The sequence below is a fragment of the Mustela erminea genome, chromosome 9 (genome assembly GCF_009829155.1).
Source record: "Mustela erminea isolate mMusErm1 chromosome 9, mMusErm1.Pri, whole genome shotgun sequence".
Lineage (NCBI taxonomy): Eukaryota > Metazoa > Chordata > Mammalia > Carnivora > Mustelidae > Mustela > Mustela erminea.
Genome location: NC_045622.1, coordinates 59664022 through 59686549, shown reverse-complemented (window position 1 = coordinate 59686549; position 22528 = coordinate 59664022). Strand labels below are relative to the sequence as shown.

Here is a 22528-nt window from a genome sequence, read left to right as displayed (position 1 = left end):
ATTTTGTTCTCACATCAAAAAGCTAAGGTCCAGAAAGGGGGAGATTAGTGATTCTTAGAAGTGAGGAAACATGTTTTTAGTGAAAATAACCTCCTGGTAATAAATCCACGGGCTGAATATTTACTATATACTGTACCTGCTAACTTTCATAGATCTCTCAGAACTTTACTGTTGAATAGACTTAGACAATTTTCTACTTGATTCTATGTCTGTTTCCTAGGATATTTGCAATCGTGACTTCAAAAAGAAAGAATCTGGTAGAGGAATGAACAGATATCTCCTGATGAGTAATGGAAATTGTCCCATGTTCTAAGAATACTCTCTTAGAAATTTAAATATAATACCAACCCAGTTGAGAATCCCTTTGCAGTGGAAATTGATGTCCTAAAGCTTTTCTATTGAAAGTGTAGATTCTGGTTCTGTAGCCTCAGCACCATCTGGGAGCTTGTAGACAACACATATTCTAGGGCGCTAGTCCAGCCCTATAGAATCAGAATCTATATTGGCTTTGGGGATGCTGGTGTGCTCTCTTTTCTGGTCGGAATGATGGTTATAGACTTTTGTCAAGTTTGTGGTAAGTAAGTAGCCAAGCTGTATCTACGTATGTACCTTTCTGTGTTTCATTTAATAATAAAATACAAATTTAAGGAATACAGTTAAGGAATATGAAAGTGTCAATTTACAAGCAAGCCCAGCAGATTGAATGTATATTTTCATTTCTGTAACTCTCTAAAGTTCACTAAAATCATGGTGCAACACAGAGATATTGTGAAATAATGGCAGAGTATGTATAAACAAATCATATAAATATGGATCATTAAGATATACCTAAAGGTAACTGGGATAGGTAACTTTGAGACCTAGGTGCCCACAACAGATGATACCCATGAGGAGAAAATGGTCTGTTCATGACAATCCCGGACAAACACAGGAATTTCGTATCAGGTATTATAGACAGGGTAGCACTGAAAATGGTGGAAAAGGTGAAGGTGTGTGTAAGGTTTGTGAACTGGAGTATCCAGAACCCATTTGAGTTCTAGCAAAATGATTGGTCTCTGTAGTGGCAGAGTTAACAATGATCCAGAGACAGAGGCACTGGGTACAAAGGATGCTAGGAATGAGGGGTCATATAACAGAGAGGGATTGGTAGAATAATACCTATCGAATATTGAAGCCCATAGAAAAATTGTTGATGCTCATCTTCTAAAACACCAGCCAGACTGATATTCCATTGTCAGGCAATTTTAGGATGAGTTTTCATAAATCTGCCTCCAAAGAGACAACTAAAATGTACTGACATCTGAGTATTTGCTCACTGAATTGGTAACCTCCTTCCTCAGGAGAGTACAATGTCACTGACCAGGTTACACATCTCACTATATGCATGGAAATCCTTCCTAGATACGTGGTCCCTCACCATGACATTAGAATATGACACCAAATATATACCAAGGGTGAGATTAAATCCACTGATGCAAAAATCACACACCCAAAATTAATTTTTAAAAAGAAAATCAGTGGGGGTAGAGTAGAGCTTATTCAGTGTACTGAATAAAAGTTAAAAAGAAAATAATCCCCTAATTATACTCCTAATGAAATACTCCATCATACTAGATCTTTGAGAGAAGAACAGAATACTATTATTAAGAAATATATAGACACACAAAAGATTATATGTAAGTAAACAGCAATATGAGAGATTAAAAAAAAAAAACCAACAGGACTTTCAGAAGATGGTAGGAGAAGAATAAATGAAGCAAGATGGGATTGGGAAGGAGACAAACCATAAGTGACTCTTAATCTCACAAAACAAACTGAGGGTTGCTGGGGGGAGGGGGTTTGGGAGAAGGGGGTGGGATTATGGACATTGGGGAGGGTATGTGCTTTGGTGAGTGCTGTGAAGTGTGTAAACCTGGTGATTCACAGACCTGTACCCCTGGGGATAAAAACATATGTTTATAAAAAATAAAAAATTAAAAAAAAAACAATTAAAAAAAATATATAGGTAGGGGGCACCTGGATGGCTCAGTTGGTTAAGCATCTGCCTTCAGCTTGAGTCATGATCCCACGGTCCTGGGATTTTGCAAATCATGCCTTGGGCTCCCTCTCTCGCTGCCTCTGTAACGGCTCAGTGCAAAACACACACTGAAAACTAGTTTTGATTTTCACGTCTTTTATAAAAGTGGAAATACTCTTCAGATTTCTTTCAGGTGCTGAAAGAGAGAAAAGAGCTCTCTTTCTCTTTCAAATAAAATTAAAATAAAATATTTAAAAATATATAGTGGGATGTATGAGGATTAGGAATTTATTAGAAAATTGTACAGGATATTCCCAGAACAAAAGGACAGAAGTCCAACTTGAAAGTATCAACGAAGTACCTAAAAGAGAAAAATATATATATAATTTCATAGTAAGTTAAGAAAAATAAAAGGAAGCCACAGATGGGCAGAAAATATTTGCAACATAACATTTGATCAAATACACAAAGAAGTTTCAAAACTCAACAAAAAGGAAAGAAAGAAGTCAGATAAAAGTTGGGCAAAAGATCTGAAAAGATATTTCCCACCAAAAAGACATGCAAATAAAAATAAGTGCATGAAAAAAATGCTCAATATCCTTTGTCATGAAGAAATTACTAAATAAAACAAAGAGATACAACTAACACCTATTAGAATGGCTAAAACCTAAAAATACTGACAACACCAAATGCTGGCAAAGATGAAGAGTCACAGGGAATTCGCATTCATTGCTGGTGAAAATACAAATTACAGCCTTTCTGGAAGAGTCTCAGAGTTTCTTATGGGATTAAACATACTCTTGGGGTGCCTGGGTGGCTCAGTGGGTTGAAGCCTCTGCCTTCGGCTCAGGTCATGATCTTAGGGTCCTGGGATCGAGCCCCGCATCGGGCTCTCTACTCAGCAGGGAGTCTGCTTCCTCCTCTCCTCTCTGCCTGCCTCTCTGCTTACCTGTGATCTCTGTCTGTCAAATAAATAATAAAATAAAATCTTAAAAAAAAAAAAAAAGGAGAAGACTAAACATATTCTTACCACCCCAGATATTTGATCCAAAGAGCTGAAGACATATGCCCAAACCAAGACATAAACATGAATCTTTATATCAGGTTTCTTTTTAATTGCCTGGAATAGGAAGCACGTGAGATGAATGGATAAACAAACTCTGGTATCTCCATAAAATACAATGTTATTCCTTGATTTGAAAAAATAAGAGAGAGCTTTCAAGATATGAAAATATAAGAAAGAACCTTCGATGCATATTTTTACATGAAAGAAGCCATCCTGAAAAGGTTAGTTATATGACTGCAAGGACATGACATTCCAGAAAAGACAAAACTACAGAAATAATATAAAGTTCAGAGTAACCAGGAGTTCAGAAAGAGGGAGAAAGACATGAATGGGGGGGGCACAGTGAATTTGTAGGCTAACAAAAGTGTTTTGTGTGATACTGTAATGGTGGGTACATGACATTATGTACTGAGAACCCATAATTTTAGATAGTTCATGTTATTCCATTTAGCTCTTATGAAAGACCTACATTAGCACCTGATTTCAGCACCTGAAAGAAATCTGAAGAGTATTTCCACTTTTATAAAAGAGGTGAAAATCAAAACTAGTTTTCAGTGTGTGTTTTGCATTGAGCCGTTACAGAGGCAGCGAGAGCAGCTCCACCAAGCTCCTCTCCCAGGAAGAACACTCCATCCACATCATTGTATCAAAACCTCGTAGTTTCACACAGTGTCAGTGAGCATCTGTGCTTTATCCCGATTGATTTTGAGCCTCTGTTAGCAAGATATGTCCTAAGGTACCAGAAAACTCTAAGAGCAGTTATTTTGGGGTCCAGGAATGCTCAGCAAATTTTCCATGTGAACTCATGGTGAATGTTTCTTGCTTGGTGCCATTATGGCTCAGGAAAGGTTTTATAAGAATGCTCTACTTTTGGATAGTGGGGAGAAAACATGTACTTGTCAGAAGCATAGAACTGAAGATAGAATGATCCCTAATATAAACTGTGGACTTTGGTTAATAATAACACACCAACACTGGTTCAGTTGTTTAACAAAATCCAACACTCACTCATTGAATTTTATTAATTTTAATTAACTCATTGAATTTAATATAAAATGGGAGGAAGAGAACACACTAGCAGCTTTGAAAGGAAAATGAATAATGCAGTTAAGAACAGGGGCACCTGAGTGGCTCAGTCAGTTAAGTGCTGGTCTTTGGCTCAGGTTGTGATCTTGGGTGTCCTGGGATCAAGCCCTGCTTCTGGCTCTCTGTTCAGTGGGGAATCTGCTTCTCCCTCTCCTTCTCCTTCAGTTTGCACTCTCTCCATCACTCTGTCTCACATAAATAAATAAATAAATAATCTTAAAAAAAAAAAAAAGGCTGTGATAAACAGCCAATACCTGAAGGCCTGGAAATAGAATGGCACTGCTAATTACCACAGTAATGCAGGAATCTGGAAGATAGCATAAAATATCTTCAGAATGTTGAAGGAAGTTGTAACCTCCTGATGCTAATGGTAGTCACTTCCTTGAAAATACGGCCATGGACTTCTTTCCTTCCCTCAACATATAAGGAGCAACAAGAAGAGCAAACATAACTACCCATATTTTCATGTGTAGGGAAATAAACAAAATCAAACAGCTCCAGAAGTCCTATGAGAAAAGGATTATCTAGGGAAAGAAGGTTGGGGAGCAGTAGCTACTATTAGTGAAGCACTGAAAATACCAGCTCCCAACACACATGCCAAAAAAGAGAGTCCCCTCCCCCACGTAAAATAGTGAGAACATACATTTTTGAGTCAGATATTCTTCAAGAGGGGAAATTAAAGGAAGTGTTGAAAGTCCAGGGAAAAAAGTATTGAAAACAGTCTTAAGAAATTATTGATTTTGTGGCAGGACAAACAATGACAGAAGTGGGTGTCAGAGGGCCTGTGTGGTATGGTCCTTTAAGCACTGAATCTTGATTTTGGCTGAGGTCCTGATCTCAGGGTTGAGATGGAGCCCTGAGCTAGGCTCTGTACTCAACAGGGAGAATGTTTGAAGATTCTCCCTCCTTTTTCCATTAGCCACTCTCCTGCTCATATTCTCCTTCTCTCTCAAATAAACAAACAAATAAAAAAATTCTTCTTCTTTTTTTTTTTTTAAAGAAATGGATGTCAGCTAAAGTAGACGATAAACTTGTAAACCACCTTACCCTACTAGAATCCCCTGGCCCTTTTATAAAGAACTATGCTTGACATTCCAGGAAACCATGAGATATTTCAATGAAGAGTTTATATAGAAGATATATAATTAAAATAAAAATGTTTCTGCTAATAAGCCTTCCATCTCACCTACATGAAAACACATACACACAATCACGCACACATGTGTCACAGAGAAAGTAGATTATCTCTCTCCAATCTATCATTGGGAATCATTTGTAGATATGGGCATAAAATAAGAAAATAAAGACAGAACAGAAATAGACAAGAAATAAATCCTGTGATTTAAGAACTGTTTGAAGTCAGGTTAGGAAGAAAAAGACAAAATCATTTCAGAAATATTTACTACATTTTCATTCTTTTCTGCTGTGTAACAAATCACCCCAAAGCTCATTGTCTCAAATAACAATGATTTATCCTTTCTCACAATTCTGTGGGTCAACAATCCAGTTTGAGTTTGACTATATGGTTGTTTCCTCAAGGAGAAGGCTATGGTCACTCAGGGGACAGCATCTGGCTTGGAACTCCACTGAGTTGCAAGGTCCACAGATTGCTTTCCCATGCCTGGTGCCTTTGTGCTCATGTACATACTCTCCCCATGGGGATAGCTCCTTCATGTTATTGGTTTAACCCCATTGTGGTCCTACTCCTAACACAGGTGACAAGAAACAATGTCGAAGTTCCCAGACTTACTACTTTTGGCTCAGTAAATTGCAAACACCACCATCATTCCAGCCACTTTATTTGGTCAAAACAACTATCATCCCAGGTTCAACGGGAGGAGACTTAGGATCCCCTTTGAATTATACAGAGGTATCCACCCACAGAAAAGGGTGTGATTACAATTATCTTCTCAGATTACCTTCCACAGTGCCCAAAAGAGAATGATGAAAATACTGTAATAAGAATTGAAAAAGAAAACCAAGAGATAAAACAAAATAAGGATCAGTGATAGATGAAAAACAAAAAAATGTTTTATACATGCAGAAAAGTAAAAAAAGCAAAATCAACAATAAAAGAAAACTGAAACTAAAATTGTAATTATAACCTTTGCCAAAAATCGAGGTAATCCCAATGCATTTAGAGAATAGTTATAAAGACTAAGAAAGTTTAAAAAGAAAAAGAAATAGAAAAATAAAAGGTCAAGCAGAGAACATAAAATCCAAATAAAAAGCCAAAGAAATTGGGTGATGGACATTAAGGAACACTAGCTCTGAAACTACTGATGTACTATATTTGCCTAAATTGAATTTAAATTAAAGAATTCAAATAAAAATCTCTATAGTAGCTAATGACATTTCTTGACCTTTCTGATACTAATTCTACGAGGTGACCAATGGAAGAGAGAGACAGCCAAGGAGCCTTAAAATGTCAAGTAAATAAGATGCCAGAATTCAGTATTATCAGCCTTCTAAAAGGCATACAATGCTTCTACATGTGGCCTTGACCATCTCCATTTGCAGATGACTCCATGGAACAGGCTGTGATGGCACTAGCAGGAGTCTCTGCCACACAAAGGAGAACTGCATGTTTAATGGAAAATGTGTGTTAAGCTGGGTGTGTGAGAGTGCTGTGCATATGACAACCTGCACACGCGGTACTAGGAAGGATGGGGTGAGGGCACTTCTCCCTGAAGCCAGCCTGGGCCCTCTCCTTCCAGGAGTGAGTGGAGTTCACTCCTCTGGGGGCTGACACTCTTGAGTCCAAGAGATGTCCAGAGGGGCTATAAATACCCAGCTCCCCATTTCCTCACCATGTTATGAACATCCTATGTCTTTTTTTTTCTCTCAACTAGTTAAATATCCTCAGGATCCTAGAAAATACAGGTAAGAAGTTGATTTTTGCTCAGCAAGGACATGTAGAAAAAGACATCAGGAGGGGGAAGGAGTCAAGATGGCAGAGAAGTAGCACGCTGAGATTACATTAGGTAGCCCGAGATCAGCTAGATAGCTCATCAATCCATTGCGAACATCTACAAATCCAACAGGAGACCGAAGAGAAGAAGAGCAACAATTCTAGAAACAGAAAATTGACCACTTTCTGAAAGGTAGGACCGGAGGAGAAGTGAATCCAAAGCAATGGGAAGATAGACCATGGCGGGGGGTGGGGGGGGGGCTGGCTCCCAGCAAGCAGGAGAGCAACAGAGCACAAAATCAGGACTTTTAAAAGTCCGTTCCGTTCCATAAAGGGACATCACTCCAGAGGCTAAACTGGGGTAAAGCCCTCACAAGGGTCAGCGTGGCCTCAGATCCCGCAGGGTCACAGAAGGATTGGGGGTGTCTGAGTGTCATAGAGCTTGCAGATATTAGAACGGGGAAGCCGGCTACAGACACAGGGCCAAAGAGTGAGCTCTCAGCTCGGGGTTATCTTGAACCGGTGGCAGGCTGGGTGAGCTCGGAGCGCAGCCAGAGGCCAGGGACACAGGAGTGATTGAGCGCTTGTCTCTGAGGGCTCACTGAGGAGTGGGCCCCAAGGTCTTGCCTCCTCCTGGCTGGAGACCGGGAGGCCACCATTTTCATTCTCATCCTCCAGAACTCTACGGAAAGCATTCAGGGAACAAAAGCTCCTGAAAGTGAACCTGAACGGATTACTTAGCCTGGTCCTCGTAAGGGCGGTGCAATTCCGCCTGGGGCAAAGACACTTGAGAATCACTACAACAGGCCCCTCCCCCAGAAGATCAACAAGAAATTCAGCCAAAACCAAGTTCACGTACCAAGGAGAACAGTAGAATTTCAGAGGATGAGAAAGCAAAGCATGGAATTCATGGCGTTCTCCCCATGACTCCTTAGTCTTGCATTAATTTAATTTTTTTTTAATTTTCTTTTTCTTTTTTATTTTATTTTCTTTTTATTTTTTTATTTTTTCTTCTTCTAATTTTTTAAACTTTTATCCTTTCCTCTTTTAACATTTTTTAACTAGTTTATCTTTTTTTTTTTTATTTATCAGAGAGAGGGGGAGAGCGAGCACAGGCAGACAGAATGGCAGGCAGAGGCAGAGGGAGAAGCAGGCTCCCTGCTGAGCAAGGAGCCCGATGTGGGACTCGATCCCAGGACGCTGGGATCATGACCTGAGCCGAAGGCAGCTGCGTAACCAACTGAGCCACCCAGGCGTCCCTAACTAGTTTATCTTAATAATACCTTTCTTAAAAATAATAATAATCATTTTTGAACCTTCATTATTATAGTCATATTTTATCCTTCACTCTATCTAACTTTATGTTTTGTATACACATAGGGTTTTTTCTTCTAAAAAATTTTTTCTTCTAATAGATCAAAATATGCCATAAATCTAGCTCCAGGCTTATTCTAGTCTCCAGCCTGAGCAAAATCCTCCACTTTTTTTTTTCTTTATTCTCTCAACCAACTTACTTTATCAATTCCTTTTTTTAGAAATTAAAATTTTTTTCATCTTTATAGGCATATTCCAACCCTTCATTGTGTTTACCCTCATATATGGTTTTCATTCTTTAAAAAATTTGAGAGGTAGTTTCTTCTAAGAGACCAAAATACTCCCAAAATTAAGTGGGTGACCCTGTTCTAGTCACCAGTCTAATATATATATTTTCTTTTTTATATTTTTTAAAATTTGTTTTCTTTTTTTTTTAATTTTTTTTGTCTTAACTTATTTTTATCCTCTTTCTCCCCCTCATGATTTGGGGTCTCTTCTGATTTGGCTAAAGTGCATTTTCCTGGGGTCTTTGCCACCCTTTTAGTATTTTATTTGCTCCCTCATATTTTCTTATCTGGACAAAATGACAAGGCAGAAAAATTAACCACACACAAACACAAAAAAGAACAAGAGGGAATACCAAAGGCTAGGGAACCTAATCAATATGGACATTGGTAATATGTCAGATCTAGAGTTCAGAATGATGACTCTCAAGGTTCTAGCTGGGCTCGAAAAAGGCATGGAAGATATTAAAGAAACCGTCTCTGGAGAGATAAAAGCCCTTTCTGGAGAAATAAAAGAACTAAAATCTAACCAAGTTGAAACCAAAAAAGCTATTAATGAGGTGTAATAAAAAATGGAGGCTCTGACTGCTAGGGTAAATGAGGCAGAAGAAAGAATTAGTGATATAGAAGACCAAATGACAGAGAATAAAGAAGCTGAGCAAAAGAGAGACAAACAAATACTGGGCCATGAGGGGAGAATTTGAGAGATAAGTGACACCATGAGAGAAAACAACATTAGAATAATTGGGATTCCAGAAGAAGAAGAAAGAGAGAGGGGAGCAGGAGGTATATTGGAGAGAATTATTGTAGAGAATTTCCCTATTATGGCAAAGGGAACAAGCATCAAAATCCAGGAGGTACAGAGAGCCCCCATCAAAATCAACAATAATAGGTCCACCCTGTCACCTAATAATAAAATTTACAAGTCTTAGTGACAAAGAGAAAATCCTGAAAGCAGTCTGGTAAAAGAAGTCTGTAACATACAATGGTAAAAATATTAGATTGGCAACGGACTTATCCACAGAGATCTGGCAGGCCTGAAAGAACTGGCATGATATATTCAGAGCACTAAACAAGAAAAACATGCAGCCAAGAATACTATATCGAGCTAGGCTATCATTGAAAATAGAAAGGGAGATAAAAAGCTTCCAGGGCAAACAAAAACTGAAAGAATTTGCAAACACCAAACCAGCTATACAGGAAATATTGAAAGTGGTCCTCTAAGCAAAGAGAGACCTGAAAAGTAGTAGATCAGAAAGGAACAGAGACAATATACAGTAACAGTCACCTTACAGGCAATATAATGGCACTAAATTCATATGTCTCAATAGTTATCCTGAATGTTAATGGGCTAAATGCCCAATCAAAAGACACAGGATATCAGAATGGATAAAAACAAAACAAAATAACAACAAAAAAAACCACACACAACATCAATATGCTATCTACAAGAAACTCATATTAGACCCGAAGACACCTCCAGACTTAAAGTGAAAAGTGGAAAACAATTTGCCATGCTAATGGACAACAGAGGAAAGCTGGGGTGGCAAACCTTCTATCAAATCAATTAGATTTTAAGCCAAAGACTATAACAAGAGATGAAGAAGGACACTATATCATACTGAAAGGATCTGTTCAAGAAGAAGATCTAACAATTTTAAATACCTATGCCTCTAACATGGGAGCAGCCAACTACATAAAACAATTAATAACAAAATCAAAGAAACACATCAACAATAATACAATAATAGTAGAGGACGTTAACACTCCCCTCACTGAGATGGCCAGATCATCCAAGCAAAAGATCAACAAGGAAATAAAGGCCTTAAATGACACACTGGACCAGATGGACATCACAAATATATTCAGAACATTTCATCTTAAAGCAACAGAATACACATTCTTCTCTAGTGCACATGGAACATTCTCCAGAATAGATCATATCCTCGGTCCTAAATCAGGTCTCAACTGGTATCAAAAGATTGGGATCATTCCCTGCATATTTTCAAAGCAAAATGCTCTGAAGCTAGAACTCAATCAGAAGAAGAAATTTGGAAAGAATCCAAATACATGGAGACTAAACAGCATCCTTCTAAAGAATGAATGGGTCAACCAGGAAATTAAAGAAGAATTGAAAAAATTCATGGAAACAAATGATAATGAAAACACAATGGTTCAAAATCTGTGGGACACAGCAAAGGCAGTTCTGAGAGGAAAATATATAGTGGTACAAGCCTTTCTCAAGAAACAAAAAAGGTCTCAGCTATACAACCTAACCCTACACCTAAAGGAGCTGGAGAAAGAACAAGAAAGAAACCCTAAACACAGCAGGAGAAGAGAAATCATAATGATCAGAGCAGAAATCAATGAAATAGAAACGAAAAAAAAAAAAAAAAAAACCAGTAGAACAAATCAATGAAACTAGGAGCTGTTCTTTGAAAGAATTAATAAGATTGATAAACCCCTGGCCAGACTTATCAAAAAGAAAAGAGAAAGGACCCAAATAAGTAAAATCATGAATGAAAGAGAAGTCACAACTAACACCAAAGAAATACAATTATAAGAACATACTATGAGCAACTCTACGCCAACAAATCTGACAATCTGGAAGAAATGGATGCATTCCTAGAAACATTATAAACTACCACAACTGAACCAGGAAGAAATAGAAAGCCTGAACAGACCCATAACCAGAAAGGATATTGAAGCAGTCATGAAAAAAATCTCCAAACAAACAAAAGCCCAGGGCCAGAGAGCTTCCCAGGGAAATTCTACCAAACATTTAAAGAAGAACTAATTCCTATTCTCCTGAAACTGTTCCAAAAAATAGAAATGGAAGGAAAACTTCCAAACTCATTTTATGAGGCCAGCATCACCTTGATCCCAAAACCAGACAAGGATCCCATCAAAAAAGAGAACTACAGACCAATATCCTTGATGAACACAGATGCGAAAATTCTCACCAAAATACTAGCCAATAGGATTCAACAGTACATTAAAAGGATTATTCACCACGACCAAGTGGGATTTATTCCAGGGCTGCAAGGTTGGTTCAACATCCGCAAATCAGTCAATGTGATACAACACATCAATAAAAGAAAGAACAAGAACCATATGATACTCTCAATAGATGCTGAAAAAGCATTTGACAAAGTACAGCATCCCTTCCTGATCAAAACTCTTCTAAGTGTAGGGATAGAGGGCACATACCTCAATATCATCAAAGACATCTATGAAAAACCCACCGCAAATATCATTCTCAATGGAGAAAAACTGAAAGCTTTTCCGCTAAGGTCAGGAACACGGCAGGGATGTCCATTATCACCACTGCTATTCAACATAGTACTAGAGGTCCTAGCCTCAGCAATCAGACAACAAAAGGAAATTAAAGGCATCCAAATCGGCAAAGAAGAAGTCAAATTATCACTCTTCGCAGATGATATGATACTATATGTGGAAAACCCAAAAGACTCCACCCCACATCTGCTAGAACTTATACAGGAATTCAGTAAAGTGTCAGGATATAAAATAAATGCACAGAAATCAGTTGCATTTCTCTACACCAACAACAAGACAGAAGAAAGAGAAATTACGGAGTCCATCCCATTTACAATTGCACCCCAAACCATAAGATACCTAGGAATAAACCTAACCAAAGAGGCACAGAATCTATACTCAGAAAACTATAAAGTACTCATGAAAGAAATTGAGGAAGACACAGAGAAATGGAAAAATGTTCCATGCTCCTGGATTGGAAGAATAAATACTGTGAAAATGTCTATGCTACCTAAAGCAATCTACACATTTAATGCAATTCCTATCAAAGTACCATCCATATTTTTCAAAGAAATGGAACAAATAATTCTAAAATTTATATGGAACCAGAAAAGACCTCGAATAGCCAAAGGGATATTGAAAAAGAAAGCCAAAGTTGGTGGCATCACAATTCCGGATTTCAAGCTCTATCACAAAGCTGTCATCATCAAGACAGCATGGTACTGGCACAAAAACAGACACATAGATCAATGGAACAGAATAGAGAGCCCAGAAATAGACCCTCAACTCTATGGTCAACTAATCTTCGACAAAGCAGGAAAGAATGTCCAATGGAAAAAAGACAGCCTCTTCAATAAATGGTGCTGGGAAAATTGGTCAGCCACATGCAGAAAAATGAAATTGGACCATTTCCTTACACCACACATGAAAATAGACTCAAAATTGATGAAGGACCTCAATGTTCGAAAGGAATCCATCAAAATCCTTGAGGAGAACACAGGCAGCAACCTCTTCGACCTCAGCCGCAGCAACATCTTCCTAGGAACAACGCCAAAGGCAAGGGAAGCAAGGGCAAAAATGAACTATTGGGATTTCATCAAGATCAAAAGCTTTTGCACAGCAAAGGAAACAGTTAACAAAATCAAAAGACAACTGACAGAATGGGAGAAGATATTTGTAAACGACATATCAGATAAAGGACTAGTGTCCAGAATCTAAAAAGAACTTAGGAAACTCAACACCCAAAGAAGAAATAATCCAATCAAGAAATGGGCAGAGGACATGAACAGACATTTCTGCAAAGAAGACATCCAGATGGCCAAGAGACACATGAAAAAGTGCTCCATATCACTCGGCATTCAGGGAAATACAAATCAAAACCACAATGAGATATCACCTCACACCAGTCAGAATGGCTAAAATCAACAAGTCAGGAAATGACAGATGCTGGCAAGGATGCGGAGAAAGGGGAACCCTCCTACACTGTTGGTGGGAATGCAAGCTGGTGCAGCCACTCTGGAAAACAGCATGGAGGTTCCTCAAAATGTTGAAAATAGAACTGCCCTATGACCCAGCAATTGCACTACTGGGTATTTACCCTAAAGATACAAACGTAGTGATCCAAAGGGGCACGTGCACCCGAATGTTTATAGCAGCAATGTCCACAATAGCCAAACTATGGAAAGAACCTAGATGTCCATCAACAGATGAATGGATCACGAAGATGTGGTATATATACACAATGGAATACTATGCAGCCATCAAAAGAAATGAAATCTTGCCATTTGTGACAACATGGATGGAACTAGAGCGTATCATGCTTAGCGAAATAAGTCAAGCAGAGAAAGACAACTATCATATGATCTCCCTGTTATGAGGAAGTGGTGATGCAACATGGGGGCTTAAGTGGGTAAAAGAAGAATCAATGAAACAAGATGAAATTGGGAGGGAGACAAACCATAAGTGACTCTTAATGTCACAAAACAAACTGAGGGTTGCTGGGGGGAGGGGGGTTGGGAGAAGGGGGTGGCATTATGGACATTGGGGAGGGTATATGCTTTGGTGAGTGCTGTGAAGTGTGTAAACCTGGTGATTCACAGACCTGTACCCCTGGGGATAAAAATATATGTTTATAAAAAATAAAAAATAAAAAAAAAAAGATGGACAGGAAATTGAGGTAATTGGTTTTACTACTAGATCAATTACTACTAAGTCAATTTTCTATTAAAAACATTGCCAGATTGGCATATGCTTCATAGTGAATACGTATCAATTTTTCTGAGAAAAAATTTGAATGATCCTTTAAAGATGATTCGTTAACTTACCCCCCAAAACCCAAAAACTCAGAAAAAAAGGAAAACATATAGTTATTGATCTATTTGTGAAAGTATTTCATGATATTACAACAAAGTGGAAAACAGTTGTTTATCCATTCTAAAGCAAAATAAAGGTCAGAACCAACATTCAAAGTAAGTTCAACATGAACAGAAATTTAGAGTATGACATGCCAAATCAGGAACAGAGTTAGGATATGTGCTGAAAATATTGTTATAAGAGTTGGCATAATAAAATTGATACCCCAGTTATTTTGAGAAGATACTATTCCCAGCAATAATGTATAGTTTAAGGGACTCAGGATAGAAGATTGGAGGACAACAAAATTTAAATAAAATCAATAGAAGAAGAGGAGGGAAACAAAATGATAAGCTAGTTTAAACTATTCCTTAGTGACTCAAAACTTTGCTAATGATTGGCTAATATGTGCCAATCTGACCTCTGAATTAATTCTATTCAACATGAATCTGTACCATTGTATCTGTCTCCTTCACAGACAAAATTCTAGAAAGAGCATCTAAGGTCCTCTTTTTATCTCTATCTCTTCTCCCCAATATCTATTGTGAATGCCTCCTCCATCCTACTGAAAGGATTCATCCTAAATTTGCCAGCATCTCTATTACCTCGAGTCCCTCTTAAGTTAGCAGAGAAAGTCTAGAAACCAGGTGAATCATGTCAAGGAGAAAGGTACCATGTGCATAAGTATTTCTTAGAATTCATTTGTTCTAATGATAAAAGACATATGAATTCTTCCTATATTCCTAAACATTTGAAAGCATATTTATCTTCTTTTTCCTTGCAGATGACATGATTTCTCCACATCTATGAGGCATAAAATACCTGCATTCTGAGGGAAGAGTGGAAAAAAAGAGGAAGAAAGGTATAAAAAGGAGGAATGGAGAGAAATTTCACCAGATGGTCAACAACTAGCTCAGGATTCTGCATGGTAGAATTAACTAACTAACTAATTAACTAATTAATTAATTTTATTAAATTCAATTAGCCCACTTATAGAACATCATTGATCAGGTGTGGCATTCAATAATTAATCAGTTGTATATAACAAGAAGTGCTCATCATATCACATGCCCTCCTCAATGCCCATCACCAAGTTACCCCATCCTCTAACCCTACTCCCCTCTATCAACCCACAGTTTATTTCCTATGATTAAGAGTCTCCCCTGTTTTTTTCCCTTTCTGATGACTTCCCATTTCATTTTCCCTCCTTTTCCCTATGATCATCTCTGTTGTTTCTTATATTCTACATAGAGGGAAAACATATGATACTTGTCTTTCATTGATTGAGTTATTTTGCTCATCATATGCCCTCCAGTTCCACCTACCTCTATAGAAGGAACACACTCCAATATCATAAAAACCATCTATGGAAGTCCCACAGCAAACATCATTCTGAGTGGGCAAAAACTAAGACCTTTCCCCTAAAGCCAGGAACTGGATGGAGTGCCAACTCTCACCACCGTTGTGTTCTAGAAACCTTGCCTCAGCAATCAGACCACAAAAAAAGATTTAAAAAAATTCAAATTATAAAGAAGGGCCATCTGTACCCCAATGTTTATAGCAGCAATGGCCACGGTTGCCAAACTGTAGAAAGAACCAAGATGCCCTTCAACGGACAAATGGATAAGGAAGATGTGGTCCACATACACTATGGAGTATTATGCCTCTATCAGAAAGGATGAATACCCAACTTTTGTATCAGCATGGATGGGACTGGAAGAGATTATGCTGAATGAAATAAGTCAAGCAGAGAGAATCAATTATCATATGGTTTCACTTATTTGTGGAGCATAACAAATAGGATGGAGGACATGGGGAGTTAGAAGAAGGGAGCTGAGGGAAATTGGAAGGGGAGGTGAACCATGAGAGACAATGGACTCTGAAAAACAATCTGAGGGGTTTGAAGTGGTGGGGGGTGGGAGACTGGGGGAACCAGGTGGTAGGTATTAGAGAGGGCACGGATTGCATGGAGCACTGGGTGTGGTACAAAAACAATGAATACTGTTATGCTAAAAATAAATAAAAAATAAATTAAAAAAAAAGTCAAATGCTCATTCTTCTCAGATGACAGGATACTTTATGTGAAAAAGCCAAAAGACTCCACCCCAAAATTGCTAAAACTCATACAGGAATTCAACAACATGGCAGGATATGAAATCAATACGCAGAAATCAGTTTCATTTCATACATTAACAATGAGACAGAAAAAAGAGAAATGAAAGAACCAACCCCATTTACAACTGCACCCCAAACCATAAGATACCTAGGAATAAACCTAACCAAAAGGGTAAAGGATCTATACTCTAAAAACTACAGAACAATTATGAAAGAATTGAGGAAGACAAAGAAATGGAAAAACATTACATGTTCATGGATTGGAAGTATAAATATTGTTAAAATGTCTATACTACCCAAAGCAATCTACACAATCAATGTTATCCCTAACAAAATACAATCCACTTTTTTTTCCCACAAAGCTGGACAAATAATTCTAAAATTAGTATGGTAGGATTTGGAAATGTACATCATAATTGGTCATTGTGAGAATAACATTAAATTTACAAAAATAGCTTCAATAGAATAAAAATCTCAGGATTAAGACTGCAAGAGAAGGAGAGTAAATGTGTGATAAAGAGCTATTGTGGATAAGACTTTTCTTTCCAGACGTGCCTTAGTGAACAAAGGGTCCTAAGGACATTTATAGAATTCATGGCATAGGAACATGCCCACATCTAAGTGTTCTTTAGAAGTTATTCCAAATGAGGATGGCAGAAAAGGAACTGAACTCATAAAAATACAACCTGTGTATATTAGTTTCTCTACATTTACCCTGTGGGGGAAAAGAAAAGAGAAGATTAGTGCAATTCTGCAAGTTATAGAAATGATTTGAGACATTAGCTGTGAATAGATCCAAAAGGGTATCATTCTGAGCTGCTGGGAGCCTTCTGGACTGGCCTAGTGGTGAGGAAATCCCTCAGATCATATTCAGACTGTCTCCTCCACATTCACTGGGGAATATTTTAATTGGTATTCAATAGTTTTCTTCTACAATTCAAGCTCAATAAATTTATGTGGCTGCCTCAGCATGATACAGACCTTGCTGTGAGTTTTGTTGGAGGATGAATCCACCAACATGATCTTGGAAAGACTAATAGGATAAGGTCAAATTTGTTTTGTAGGGACAGAAGAAAAGAAGGAAAGGCTATTGCAGAGTTGTCCATATATTGGATATGGCCCGAGCAGCAAATGGATCAGAGTTCATGACTTTTACATGGGCTATTACTTAGGGTGGAGACAGAAGAAGAGGCACTGCCCAGCACATGATAACCAGGGAATGAGACCAGGATCTTGGGAGGAAGAAAGACGGATGAGAGGTAAGCAATGAGGAATAGGGCTATGAAGACTGATGGTGGTCTTCAGGTGTCGGGTAAGAGCAGAACAGGTTCCCAACAACAAAGGGTGAGGAAGTCTCACTATCCCTAGATTTACCTCATAATGCTTCACTACCAGCTTCTCCAGTGATTACCAACCAGCTTCTCCAGTGATTACCAACCAGCTTCTCCAGTGATTACCACTCCTTCCCACCTGCCCTGTATTCACTTACATCCTCTCCCTTGCCTTCCCACCATCCATATCTGTCATGTAATGCTCCCATGGCAGCTCCTGTCTCTTGAATAAGTCAAACAATGGGACTGCTACTGAAGGATCTCTATTCAGCATATGGTTAAGTGATCATGAACTTGCTGACATATAGCAACTGTGTTGGAGAGTCTCGGAAAGAATGACATAACTGAACCCTGTTTTTTTTTTTTTTTTGAAGGACAACAAATATTTTTCTATTATATGACTTGAGAATGTCGTGATTCTAGATATGCAATTTTTTAAACAACGATCTTTATTCTAGAAGAATTCTGATATGGGGACTAAGAGCCCAAGTCTTTTGAAAATTCAGTCATCAGTGAACTGTGCTGATCAAATTATGATTAAATGGTTCTACAGCCTTTTCCTGAATCATTTCTGGTGTCCCAAAGTCTGCCCTCTGTGTTCCTTTTCTTCTTCTAGATTGGACTCCCTTCTAAGGAACCTATCTTTCACCCCTTTATTTTCTATTCATTTTTTATGCTTAAGCTCCATAATGATCAAAGCATTAAGTGATATGAATATTATTGAGAATCAGTAAGCCTAAATGTACCCATCTTTTGATATTGGTAAATGAAAACACTTTAAACCCTAGAAACTAACCTCTATTCTGGCTAAGTTACCCATTTGCTTATGTTCTTTAGTAAGCAAGAATGAGTCCTCTTGCCTCTACATTTTTGCTCAGGATTTCCTTGTCTCCTAGATATTTCTTGCTTCTAGTTATTCTGAAATGGGTATTACAGAATTTCTGCTATTTTAAGTATACAACTCATTTTAGTGAATTCCATGTTAGTAATAAAGACAAAATAAAATACAGTTTTACTAGTAATGTAAAACATGGCATGGAAAACATTAGGAGAAGGATGGGGAAAATGAAGGGGAGGCAGTTGGAAGGGGAAACAAACCATAGGAAGCTATGACTATGGACTCCAAGAAACAAAATGAGGGTTTTAGAGGGGAGGAGGTGGGGGATGGGTTAGCCCGGTGATGGGTTTTAAAGAGGGCATGTATTGCATGGAGCACTGGGTGTTATATACAAACAATGAATCATGGAACACTACATCAAAAACTAATGATGTACTGTATGGTGACCAACATAACATAACATAATAATAAAAAAATGAGCATACTTACTTTGATGAACACTGAGTAATGTATGGAATTGTTGAATCACTATATTGGACAATTGAAATTAATATAATACTATGACTATTACATTGGAATTAAAAATAAATTGAAGGGGTGCCTGGGTACCTCGGTGGGTTAAGCCTCTGCCTTCATCTCAGGTCATGATCTCAGGACACCGTGATTGAGCCTGTATCAGGCTCTCTGCTTCAGCAGAGAGCCTGCTTCCCCTCTCTCTCTGCCTGCCTCTCTGCCTACTTATGATCTCTGTCTGTCAAATAAATAAATAAAATCTTTTAAAAAATAAATTTATTTTATTAAATTTATTTTTTAAAATAAATAAAATTTATTTATTTTAAAAAATAAATAAATTGCAAGATGCTATCTCTAAAAAAATAATATGTAACTTTGATCCAGATTGTAAAAATTACATGGATTTGAATCTTTTCTCAAGCTCTACCTCACATTCTTTTGAAAGAATATCCATTCATATGTAGATATATAATATATAGACAGATATAGATATCTAAGTATATTATGCACTTGGGTGGAGTTGTTTCTAACTCTCTTCTCTTTCATATGAGCCCTTGATAACATCATACTGCATAGAGTTTGACTATTTGCTTGTACAGACTAACAGTTCCTGACTCAGACAGTGGGGGAAAAAATAGTCCTAAGGATTACCTGCAATTTGGGATAGGGAGAGATTTATGAAAATCTGATTAATGGTCAATTTGCAAACGGAATAAGCAAACATTATTATTTTGTCCACAGGTTCAGAAGGACATATTGTGTCCACAGGCCCAGCAGTTGATTCCCTTACTCAGATGATCTGGTGGTTCTAATGCATTTGACCTGCCATACACCTAATCTCTTCTTGTGGACTAGTGCTTGGGGACGTCCTCCCTCAAAACAGTGAGGTGCATCAATGATCAAGTCTTTTTTCCATCAATAATACAGGTGAAATGGATGATATGACCTTAGACTTTTGCCAGAATCAGAGAGACTCACTATGACAACTTTGGATAAAAAAAGGAGTAGAGAAGAAGAATACCATTGACAGAGATACTCTTTCATTTGGTTCTGAAGACCCAAAAACATTATGTCCATATCCAACATTACAGTCTTCCTGCCTTCTGTGTTGACCCTAATAGGGATCCCAGGCCTAGAGTCTGTGCAGTGCTGGATCGGGATTCCATTCTGTGCCATGTATCTCTTCGCTTTGATTGGAAATTCCGTGCTTCTGATCATCATCATTTCAGAACGTAGCCTCCATCAACCCATGTATATTTTCCTAGGCATGCTAGGAGTTACAGATATTGTACTTGGCACAAGCATTGTGCCCAAGATGCTTGGCATTTTCTGGTTTCATGTGCCAGAGATTTATTTTGATTCTTGCTTGCTTCAAATGGGGTTCATCCACATTTTTGAGTGCATCGAGTCAGGCATCCTCCTGGCCATGGCTCTGGACCGTTATGTGGCCATCTGTTATCCACTAAGATATACTGCCATCTTCACCCACCAGCTGGTCACCCAAATAGGGGCTGTTGTAACACTTAGAGCTGCCATTCTGGTAGCCCCATCTTTAGTACTGATTAAATGTCGGTTTCAGTTTTACCATACAACCATCATCTCCCACTCCTACTGTGAACACATGGCCATTGTGAAGCTGGCTGCTGAAAATGTACGGGTCAACAAAATCTATGGCTTGTTTGTGGCATTTTCTGTTGCAGGATTTGACCTGATATTCATCACTTTGTCTTACATACAAATATTTATTACAGTTTTTCGTTTGCCCCAGAAGGAGGCTCGGTGGAAAGCATTCAATACCTGCATTGCCCATATCTGTGTCTTCCTCCAGCTCTACTTCCTTGCCTTCTTCTCCTTCTTCACACATAGGTTTGGTGCTCACGTTCCCCCTTATATCTACATTCTCTTTTCTAGTCTTTACTTGCTGGTCCCCCCTTTTCTCAATCCACTTGTCTATGGTGCCAAGACCAAGCAGATCCGCATTCACGTAGTAAAGATGTTGTGTTCATAAAATCCAATGAGTTTATCACCTGCAGCCTTCTCCTTTATGCAATAGTAACAATTTCTCAAAACTAAATAAAATAACAAAAATGCATGTTAATTGTAATGCTTGAGTTTTCTATTTAATTCTTTTGTGAATTTTTCTGCCTTTTATATTTTTAAAAAGATTTTATTTATTTATTTGACACAGAGAGAGAGATCACAAGTAGTCAGAGCAGCAGGCAGAGAGAGGGGAAATCAGGCTCCCTGCTGAGGAGAGAGCTGGATGGGGTCTCAATCCCAGGAACCCGAGATCATGACCTGAGCTGAAGGCAGAGGCTTAACCCACTGAGTCACCCAGGTGCCCCTTTTCCTGCTTTTTAAATGGTTGTCACATCATAGCCCATGACACCTATCAGTCATGGAATTTCGATTCTACTGAGTAATGAGATTGAGAAATGTAGAAGGAGCAAAATAGTGAATATGCACCATTTCCCCTTTTCTTTATTTTTAGTTCCCAATTAAACTTGCTCCTTTAAGTATCCTTCTTCAGAAGGATTACAAATATGTGTCTTTCAATGAGTTTAAATGCACCCAGGACTCATTGTTTAGATTGAGGATAGAGGAGCTCTGGGCTCCTCTGGCCTGGAGATTGGGAGGCCGCCATTTTCATTCCCATCCGCCGGAACTCTGTGGAAAGCGTTCAGGGAACAAAACTCCCGAAAGCGAACCTGAGCGGATTACTTAGCCTGGCCCCTGATAAGGGCTGTGCAATTCTGCCTCAGACAAAGACACTTGAGAATCAGTACAACAGGTTTCTCCCCCAGAAGATCAACAAGAAATCCAGCCAAGACCAAGTCCACTTACCAAGGAGAATAGCAGAATTCCAGAGGAGGAGAAAGCAAAGCATGGAATTCATGGCTTTCTTCCCATGATTCTTTTGTCTTGCAGTTAATTTTTCTTTTAATTGTATTTTCTTTCTACTGCTTAATTTTTTTTAAACTTTTACCCTTTCCTCTTTTAATGTTTTTCAGCTCGTTTATCTTAACAATACCTTTCATAAAAAAACAAACAAACAAACAATAATCTTTTTTTGAACCTTCATTCTTATAGTCATATTTTATCCTTCATTGTATCTACCATTATTTTCTATATACACATAGGAGTTTTTCTTCTAAAAAATTTGGGGTACAACTTCTTCTAATAGATCAAAATATACCCTAAATCTAGCTCTGGGCTTGTTCTAGTCTCCAGCCCAAGCAAATTCTCTCCACTTTCTTTTTCTTTATTCTCCCACCCAACTTACTTTATCAAATCCTTTTCTAAAAATAAAAAAAAAATTTTTTCATTTTTATAGGCATATTCCATCCCTTCATTGTGTTTACCCTCATATATGGTTTTCATTCTTTAAAATTTGGGGAGATAGTTTCTTCTAAGAGACCAAAATA

General features: G+C 38.1%; 1 protein-coding gene across 1 annotated transcript; it reads left to right on the top strand.

The window, feature by feature from the left end:
• The first annotated feature begins 20172 nt into the window (after positions 1 to 20172).
• LOC116599595 (olfactory receptor 52A1-like) lies at positions 20173 to 21111 on the top strand. Its single transcript, XM_032359502.1, has one exon. It carries the CDS (start codon positions 20173 to 20175, stop codon positions 21109 to 21111), a length of 939 nt encoding a protein of 312 aa, XP_032215393.1.
• Positions 21112 to 22528: the final 1417 nt, after the last annotated feature.